General features: G+C 33.5%; 1 protein-coding gene across 3 annotated transcripts in view; it reads right to left on the minus strand.

Moving 5' to 3' along the window:
* Positions 1-1,775: 1,775 nt before the first annotated feature.
* The window catches only part of LOC119573262, a 155,495-nt gene continuing 147,270 nt past the window's right edge, over positions 1,776-10,000 (minus strand). The window contains exons 16-28 of one of the 3 annotated variants that reach the window (XM_037920417.1): positions 9,536-9,656; positions 9,264-9,420; positions 8,757-8,956; positions 8,426-8,574; positions 7,955-8,067; positions 7,564-7,725; positions 7,065-7,375; positions 6,859-6,956; positions 6,449-6,556; positions 5,731-5,860; positions 4,283-4,413; positions 3,644-3,945; positions 1,776-3,361 (exon numbers count right to left, since the gene is read on the minus strand). In XM_037920417.1, coding sequence (XP_037776345.1) covers positions 3,157-3,361; positions 3,644-3,945; positions 4,283-4,413; positions 5,731-5,860; positions 6,449-6,556; positions 6,859-6,956; positions 7,065-7,375; positions 7,564-7,725; positions 7,955-8,067; positions 8,426-8,574; positions 8,757-8,956; positions 9,264-9,420; positions 9,536-9,656 — 2,187 coding nt within the window. In that variant the 3' untranslated portion in view covers positions 1,776-3,156. Of the gene's footprint in view, positions 3,362-3,643; positions 3,946-4,282; positions 4,414-5,718; positions 5,861-6,448; positions 6,557-6,858; positions 6,957-7,064; positions 7,376-7,563; positions 7,726-7,954; positions 8,068-8,425; positions 8,575-8,756; positions 8,957-9,263; positions 9,421-9,535; positions 9,657-10,000 lie in introns of all 3 variants that reach the window. The other 2 variants (XM_037920407.1, XM_037920425.1) reach the window with 2 other exon arrangements.

Raw genomic sequence — 10,000 nt, forward strand, 5'->3', positions numbered from 1 at the left:
TCCAATTTTCAGCGTAAAAAAGAGAGCAAGTTGAGACAATGCCAGCAAGAAAATAATAATAATCATAATAAAAACTGAAAACAAACTATAAAGAGATTCACAAATATTAATCACAGAAATATACATCTTGTGAGTTCCAGTAATACACGGAACTAAGCCTATTACATCCCTGATAAGAATGAGTAAAACAAAAAAAAAAAAATAAAACAATTATAAGCGTATTATATATGATAAAAACGAAAATTATAAAAACAGAGGTTGAAAAGTAATAATAAAAATATTAGAATGAATAATCAAAATAATTCTGATGTTAATAAAAATTATTTACAAAAACTAACAAAAACAAATAAATAAAATTAAATGAAGTCAATAATAATTATAATCTACTAATAATAATATCAATAACGATAGTAGTAGTGACTGTCAATAATCATAACACTGATAATTGTTCAGACAGTTCAAAAACATCAGTATAAAAAGGCAATACAAAGTGAAAAAAGACTAAATGATAATAATAATAATATCAATGATAACAACAATAATAATAATAATAACAATTCAACAAAAACTAAATAATAATCATATTAACACTAAAATTATAAAAATGATAATAACCATGATAGAGATAATAATACTATTAATTATGATGATAATGATAAAAATAATAATAATATTAATTTTAAAAAATAATAATGATATTAATTTTAAAAAATAATAATCAATAAAAAAATATATTAATAACAATAATAATGATAATGATAACAATAACAATAATAAAACTGTCAGCATATAAATAAAACCAATTTATTTAAAGTAAAGATGAAAAAAAATTATGCAATCTGTAAAGAGCAACTTCACTAAGTTGCATATTCACCCTCCTCATCTTGATGTGAAGATTATACACTTACATCAATTTTGTAATTATTTTTCTATTAGACTGAATTTTTACAAATAATTTTGGGCTGTTTCTCATTCAAGTTCATACCTGAAGAACATAACATTTTTTCAAACTATGCAAATAATAAAAAAAATGACTGTCCAGAATAAATCTCTGCAACTTAAATTAAAATTCTCTTTTTTTATAATAGTAATAAAAAGAATATTGTTTATGGACAACATTCCCATATCACAAAAGATCAAAGGCGTGTATCGTAAAAGACTGTTACAATTGAATCTACAGCCTTTTCTTTTTTTCTTTTTATTCATCTTTCCTTCATATTACTTATTTCATTTCCAGACCAAAAGAAAACACAAACTTCAAGAATAAAGAAAAAAAAAATTGATGCAATAAATTAAATCCCATGAAGACGTTACACAGGAATCCTTTTCCGGTGCATAAAAATAACACAGCACTTGACAATGTTGACCCTAACCTAGCATACAAAAAATGGTGGATCAATGACCATTTGAGTGCTATGCAGGTACTGAAGTTCACTAATACTAACCTAATTTTCTGAAAAAAACATATTTCTATATTTTGGATCTGAATCAAGATTTTGGTGGCACCTAAATGATGTTCAGGCATCTGATTATTATATTTCATCTTATAATTTTACTGTTTCTGAGAATAACATCAATAATAATGGTCATTATTAGCATAACAGTGATAACAGTGATATCAAGAAAGTTATAATAAAGAATAATGAAAAAAACAATATTAATAATAGTGATGATAGTAATAGAATCATCATTGTGATAAATAAATAAAAGTGATTGATACATATATCATGAAGTTGTGATTAAATATATTCATATGCTATATGTATTTTTTTTTTTTTTCCTGCTCTTTTCATAAGCATTATTATGAAGTGCAAAATATTTCTCAGCTATGAGATTTTCATGTGAAAGTATTAACAATAATTTATTTTTTAGAATACATAAAAATATAAATAAAGTCATAAAATGTCAATAATTGAAATCCATCCACAATATAATCTTTGAAAAAAAAAATAGTATTCCCTATTAAATAGTGATCAATGTTTTTCATTCTTAAACAGAATCTTAAAGCTAGCAGTTTTCCTAATAATACTTTTCATATTAACCTACAGAACTTTCAAATGCACTGATAGTGAAAACCGAGGCACATTTATATAATCTTAAGCCAATTCTATGTATTCTTCCTGCTTTTATTTATTTTTTATATATATATATTTTTTTCCACTGGTGAATTTTTGCAAATCGAATCAATGCATACTTTGGAAATTTACTTTTCATTATGCATCAAATAAGAAACACTTTAAATTATGCAAAACAAAAACAAAAAAAAAGACTTGACATCTAAGCATGGAATATGTGAAACTTACATATTGTATGGATATGTGTCGTTTTCTTTCTTCCTTAGCCTGGTTAGGAGCATTCTGTTTAGAAAATGGTATTTAGAAAATAATTTCCTTGTGTGTATGTTTTCTAAATGGTATTAATTAATACTAACCCACTACAATGAGCATAGCAATGGCAGTTTATTATAATCACTTTGTTACACAAAAAACTTTCTTATATCGCTGAATATCCATTAGTTCAAATGTTACAGAACATAAACAAATAGAAAACGAAAATAAGACACTACCAGAGCTTTTGTTTTTTTATTTGCATTTCCTTTAAGTCTCACTGCAAAATACCAAACTTTTATTTGAATGCGTGACTTGTTCACTTTCTATTGTTTTCCTATATGTGTTCCATTTCCCTTGCTAATGCCATTTATTAGCTAGGCCCTGGTGGTTATAAGCAAAAAAAAAAGTGTGCAAGCTATCAATTTACCTCAGTCTTCCTCAGCTCCCCACAGTGATTCACATGCCCAAGAGGATTAAAGAACTAATGTATTCCTTGCCTCTTTTTTTGTGTTCTTTTGGTTTTATTTTTTATGTTTTTTTGTTGTTTTTTTATTGTTGTTGTTTGTTCTTCTATATGAGAATGTATATGGAGAAAAGAAGTGACTGAAGGGAAGTTTCTTCTCTAAGTTTTCCTATGTTCACACAACAGTATAGCACAAGGTACAGTGGGTATGTGGTAAAGAGATCAGCTACTCCTATCTCAATTCTACAGGGTAGCAACGAACATCACATGAGATATGAGATAAACTGAGTCTGCAGATATCTGGGTTCACAAGAAATCTGTAAGCCTCTGGAGAGGGACCTGCACTTCCTTCATAACATTTCATCACACAGCTGTGGTATATGTGGAGTGAGTGAGTGGCTGGAGAGGGATAGGCTGCTCTTCTTCCTCTTCAACTTCGAGACTGACATCTTCAGCAGATGCCAAGTTGAGGGACACTGTAAAAGGTCGCTGGCCTTCCAGTAAAGAGCGTAGTGGGGTTGCCAGCCTCTGAGCCATTCTGGTTGGGGTTAGTTCCAGGGTACTAGATCTGTAAACATTTATTTGAATTGTTTTTATCCTGTCTTTCTTTCTTTCTTTTTTCATATGAATTAAAATATCTCCAAGTCTCAGTCTCAGGACCCTTGTCAAATTTAAAATGTCTTCTTATAATGAATGTGTAAGTAATGTGACAGTCAAAGCATTCAATATGACACAAAAATCTAACAAACCATTCATACACAATTAGGTGTTCTGATGGTGAAAAAAACATATTTAAAAATCAAATTTAAAACAAAGAAAGAACCCCCCAAAAATTAACAATTACACCAACCTATTGTACTCCTGCAGACTTGTGCGTTGGTCCCTAGTAGTTACACGATCCAAGGTCGCTGTCATTTCGAGGGTTGCAGTGCGGGAACGTCCAAGTGAGCAGCGGTTGCCTCTCCTATCTGCTGTGCCTGATCGTGAAGTGTTACTAAAGGGCCCATCATACAAGGATGGGTCATCATAGAGTGATTGGTCATGCGACATTGTGGAGGATCGAGAATCAGATATTGGGGTGCCATCATCAGCCAGCGAAACAGGAGAGAGAGTGGCAACAACATGGGGGGAATCTTCAATAGTTCGGATCACCTGGAGAAAGACATCAGTTAGTTTCAACCTCAAGTTGCTTTTGGTGAGAACTTAATTTAAAGATACAGATATATATTATACATTCAAAATTTAGTTCCTTTATAAAATATAGATCTCCAGAAATAACATTTCTATCCATAACATATTGTTTTCATGATGTGGTTACTTCACTGCCTTCCTTCTTAAAAAGACACCCTAATGTAAGCCTCTCTCGTGTAACTATTCACCAAATAAAATTACAACAATTATCAGTTATGAAAAATATCACCATTTCATTTCTACTACACTCTAAAGCTACAAATATAAGTGAAACAAATATAAACAATAAAAAACAAACCTGCAGAGTAAGTGGAGCATCAAGAGAAATGGGTTCAGATGCTTCTCTGTTGTGGATTATGACAGCAATGTGTGCTGGATGGGGAATAGGAGGAGGGATCAGGAGCTTCTCAGGAACTCTGCAGCCACTCACTGTCAAAACATTTGAGGAATGGAAATTAGCACGGTTCTGTGTTTTTCCCTTTGCCTATCATTTTAAAAGATATATCTTCAGTACTTCAAGTATATATATTTTCAAATGTATCGCAAAATTTTGTAGACACTATATGAAGTTGCAAATACACAAATGCAGGTACAAAGAATGCATGCATGACCAGTTGATACAAAGAAGGATTTAAAATGTACATACTACACATGCAAACAAAAGAACATACATACAAAAACAACTAATTAGCTATATGAATAGCAACTATCTACATATCCAATTACAATACAGTAATAAACAAAATATTCAAGAAAAAAAAAAAGATTCATCAAATTCCCGAGAAACAACAAGGAAAGTCACCAAAGAATATCACTAAAACCAACAACTAATATGCATGCTCCTGTTTGATCAAACGTGCACATATAACACATATACAACATAAAGAAACAACTAAATGGAATTCAAACATCAAACCTTGCAAAGCCTGACATACACACTGCTGACAACAATACAGCACACATCTCTGTATAAGGGAGAAGGGAGGGCATGGGAGAAGTGAGGAGGAAAAAAGCAAGAGAAAGTGAAATGGGTCAAGAGGAAGGGAAAAGGGAAAAGGGAAAAGGGAAAAAGGAAAGGGAAAGGGAAAGGGAAAGGGAGAGGGAGAGGGAGAGGGAAAGGGAAAGGGAAAGGGAAAGGGAAAGGGAAAGGGAAAGGGTAAGGGAAAGGGAAAGGGAAAGGAGAAAAGGGAAAGAGGAGGGGAAAGGGAGTGATGAGAAGGGAGAAGGGAAGAGTCAAAATGATGTGAACTGGCACAGGGGAAAAAAAAAAGAAAAAAAAGAGAGAGAGGAAAAAAGGACAACACTAAAATTAACCCCGTAAGGATAAACTCATAACCTTTCAAAGGTCCAAAGTCATTTATGCCAGAGGGACAATGTATTGTTTTAATAATTTGCAAGGGTCACTTTAAAGTCAATTGTCTTACATGCCATTTTAATGGGAGACAATCATATGTACATTATTCATGTCACTGTATTAATAGATATTGCTTCAGCAAGTGGTTTATATATTAATGAGGACACAAGTGTATGGGACTGGGAAGGGGGAAATTATTATTAAAAAATTCTTATTCATACAATCACTTTCTCAATAAAACTCAATCTGGTCTTTCACAACACATACTTTGTACAAATTGTGAAAAGCAAGTGCTTTTAAAGGGGGGAGGGAGTGAATTCACAAAATAAACAAAGACAAAAGTCCCTAAGGGGTTAAACTCAGATCTAGCTAATGCTTACCAAAAATCTTACCCATCCTGCGTCCAAGATTAAGGCGAAGAGAGAGTCGTGCCGCAAGACTTGTTTTCCCCGTGCGATGCGTTGGGACTCCGTGGCGAACAAGTGGAGTGAAAGCTGCTAAATCTAGGTAAGGAGCATGAACCTGGAGAATAGATTCCAACCAGATGACTTGATTATTAGGGAAAGGGTAAAAAATTGTCCATACTCCTAAAATAAACTGAATAGATCTTAAGGAGACAAATGTATCATTAAAAATATATTCTAAAAATATTATGAGACTAAGGATTATTACTTTATGCACAATATAAGATTATTTTACTAAGTTTAAACATAATCTGGCACAGAACTCCCAAACCCTTCACTGCAGATGGAATGTAGTCCTAGTCAACTTCAGCTGCACCACAGAGGGAGTTTATTTTTCAAAGTAACTTCAGTGTCACCCACATGTCATATTGGCAAGATATAACTAGCAGATGTTAACTAAAACATATAACTAGCAGATGTTAACTAAAACATTGCATTACTTCTTACTTTTGGCAGTGAAAGGCAAGGAGTGGGCACAATGCACCCAAGTCCAAGAGTCTGGGCTAACCAAACAGCCAAAGCATAATATGAAACTCATCCAAAAGACCAACCAGCAGTTGGCATCAGGGTCAAAGTCATTTATCATAAATCATGGAAGACTAAGTGTCCTTTAACTATACAATTGTAACTACAATCAACTACTTACCTGTATATTTCCTCTTGGTGTGTGAACAGTCAACTTCTCATCAAGGTCAGGTCTATCTGGCATACAGCGCATCATCTCTGTATATCTCGCCAAGCTTACCCCATGGACCTGAAGGGACAACTCATATTCAAATATACATTCAATCAAATGTCAGTCATCCAAAATTTCAAGATAGTAGAAATTATAAAAATTGAAACAAATCCTCATTTCAACTTATAAACAGGATAAACACTATAGAAATAACATCAACTTTGAAATGGAATCAAATAAGAAAGATTAACAGGCAAATATGATAAAGACAAGATTCATCTCTTTTCATAAGATCTCGCAAATAAATTATCTACAACAAAACACCATGCCCTACTTCATTTCACTTCACTAATAAAACACACAAAACAAATTAGACATACCTCCATCTGAAAGCTAGTATCAGTTTCCTCCATGGGCGTGAGGAAATCAGAACTAAATATCTCTGTGAATATCAATGATGCTAACCCAGCATAGTCACCTGGTAAAAAATAAAATCAGGATTAACTTAATATAACACATATGCTCAGGTAGTTATTAACAGGATAAACAATAAATGCATGAAACACAGGACTACAACATAACTCACCCACAGCTAGTCCTTTGCTATCCCACCACTCTTCAACTGTGGCAAACTTTGATTCATGTAGTCCACTCTTCCTCGATCCCGACTTATTAATACTCCTTTCTAGAATTCCTACATTCTTTGGACCAGATGCATTCCTACCATGGATAGCATCCAGCTGGCTCAACACAGCTCCCATGTCACTCTCAGTAGATTCTGCTCCCAGTTGGTACACAATGCGATTAAGGACATGCGAGGGGTAGAAGTCTTCAATCAGTATTGTCGCCTGTTTCAAAGCCAACTTCAGGTCGCGAGTTGTGAGCTTCACCTTTGATCTGAAAGGGGAGTCATGTTCTTTGGTTTCATATATTGAAGTAAATGGTTCATGTGAAACCCTTACACAACAGAATACCAGAAAGAAAAATAATAGGGGATAGAAGAGGTAGAGTAAAATAACCAGCTGGAAAGAAAATATATGAAAACAAAATTGTTAAATATTTCAGAAAAACAACTTCACTATTACCTAACATTCAGAGGCAACCCAAGTGTTAAGTCTCGTCTCCGCCTGTCAATCTTTTCCTGCAAAGTGAAGCTTAGATCTCTTACTTCTTTCTCTACTCGTTCGTAATTGCCAGTTTTACCAATGACTCCACTGAAGGGGCCAAAACATCGCTGAACATAATCCCTGTAAGTCAGATAAGAAGTATTATAATCATCTCCATCTTTGCCTTTACCATTATTTCTATTGCAGCCGTTAATATCATCATCAATACTGCCGTCATTACTTTTATCAAGAGCCTTATCATCATTAATGTTACTGTTGTTGAAATCATTATCATGGTCACCCTCAACAAAGTTGATGACCACATTATGCATAACAGTACCTTTGACAAGCTTTACACTCTCATACTCACGTGTATTCAACAAGGGGTTTATATATAATTGTTTCAGTTTCTCTTTGGTAGACAGCTAACTCATCCATTTCTAGTCTAGCTTCAAATGCTGCCAGTGCTTGTTCACAGCTTATCTGGAAAAAAAAAAATTGTAAAAAAATAAATAAATACTCAAAATAACTGATCAGTTACCCAAACAATACTAATACTACTAATAATAATAACGTAAGTATTTCATGTTATTTCTATTACCAGTACACTATTCTGATAACCTGAATACCCTACTTGAGACTTACTGCATCAGGCCATTAAGCAAGCAAACAACAACAAGATAACAAATTCTGCCAACAGCATAAATGTGGCATCTTCCAGACTACTGCATTTTTCATATGCTTCAATAAGTAATAAGACTTGGAACATTAAATATACCATACAAATTAAATGAAATCCACACAAACTTTACAACACAGTGCAAGCAAACTGTAAACCAACCTGATAGAAGAAGTTGTTGTGAAGCCCAGGTCCAGCAATGCGTTTGACCAGGAAACTATCAGAAGCTGGGATTCTGCCCCTTTTCTTGATAACTGAATGAAACATTACTGTATCCCAAAAGTGTCGTAATCCTCTACGGATCAATCCATCTGTCAGAAATGCAAGAAATTTTAAAATATGTAATTTTTTTGTATAATGTGAACACTACTCCTTAAGTGCATACTTATTTGTAAGACTGATCTGTACAAATATGATTCTGTTTTACTTTCATACACTTTTTTCTTGTTTTTCATACAAGTCAATGGAATGTATTCAAGACAAAAATTCTTACACAGCAGAACGATGGCAGCAAATACTGGACAAACAACTGTTGCAGTGAAGAATGCTAGTACTGGTTGCAAGATGCCCAGAATGATGACATGAAGTCCAACTGCTTGTATAACTGGACTCCACTTCCTCATACCCGTGGGTGAGTCCAAGTCATATATGATTATGCACACAATGTGAGTAAGGAGAACACATGCAGGTACCCTGAAAAGTATATATACAATTATATAATATATAATTATAAAAGCAATCAATCAATCAATCTCTCTCTCTCTCTCTCTCTCTCTCTCTCTCTCTCTCTCTCTCTCTCTCTCTCTCTCTCTCTCTCTCTCTCTCTCTCTCTCTCTCTCTCTCTCTCTCTCTCTCTCTCTTAAATAGTGCATATGAAGTTTTATATCAAATTTCATACAAAAACTATCTATTTATGTAGACATTAGCAGTAAATGAACAAAAGTTCAGCATTACCTAAATAAAAATTGCTCACATAAATCACAAAGAATCTCGGACTTACCAGAAGGGTGCAGCAATAGCAATTGCCATTGATCCCATAGATACAAGAAGACAAGTGAGAGGGAAAACAGTTGTGAGAAGTAATGTGCCAACAATGCCCTTCATGACATAGTTCCAAGCACGATTCATATGTCTTGTAACTCCTTTACCAATGAAGCCTGTCAATAAAAGATTAGGTTAATTTCACTTATTCTTCTAACATCTCTGTAGTGACAAAAAATATTTTTGGGAGCATTCCACAAGACAAACAGAAAACAGACCTGCTGTCCTCACCTGTGTCTGGTGTTGTTTCAAAATGTGTGCGGGATTTGGATATGTGCCTCCACAGCATCCTTAGTCTTGAGACTAGAGTTGGTGTGAGTGAGGCTTTGCTAGGACAGACTGTGCCATTTACCTATAAGCAGGATATTTAGGAGTACATTAAAAAATTAGTTTGATGTGTCTCTTTCATGTCTGCTGAACTTTTTTCCTTAAATATTCTTATTTCTGAAATCATAATTCATCTAATTTTCAAAAATACTTTCTATGCAACTTTCTATCCACCTTATCATCTCATTCTTATCTTGAGTATAAATATTCCTTTCTTTTGCAAAGAAGCTTACATCCTGATGTTTTTCTACAAATGCAATCCAAAATCTCATAAGGTCTACTTGAGTAAATTCTATCCATCATGATTATACTGGAATAACAAATATCAAGGTGAAGAGGCAACAACATATTCCTCCATCATCAACCATA

This window comes from Penaeus monodon, chromosome 1 (genome assembly GCF_015228065.2).
Source record: "Penaeus monodon isolate SGIC_2016 chromosome 1, NSTDA_Pmon_1, whole genome shotgun sequence".
Lineage (NCBI taxonomy): Eukaryota > Metazoa > Arthropoda > Malacostraca > Decapoda > Penaeidae > Penaeus > Penaeus monodon.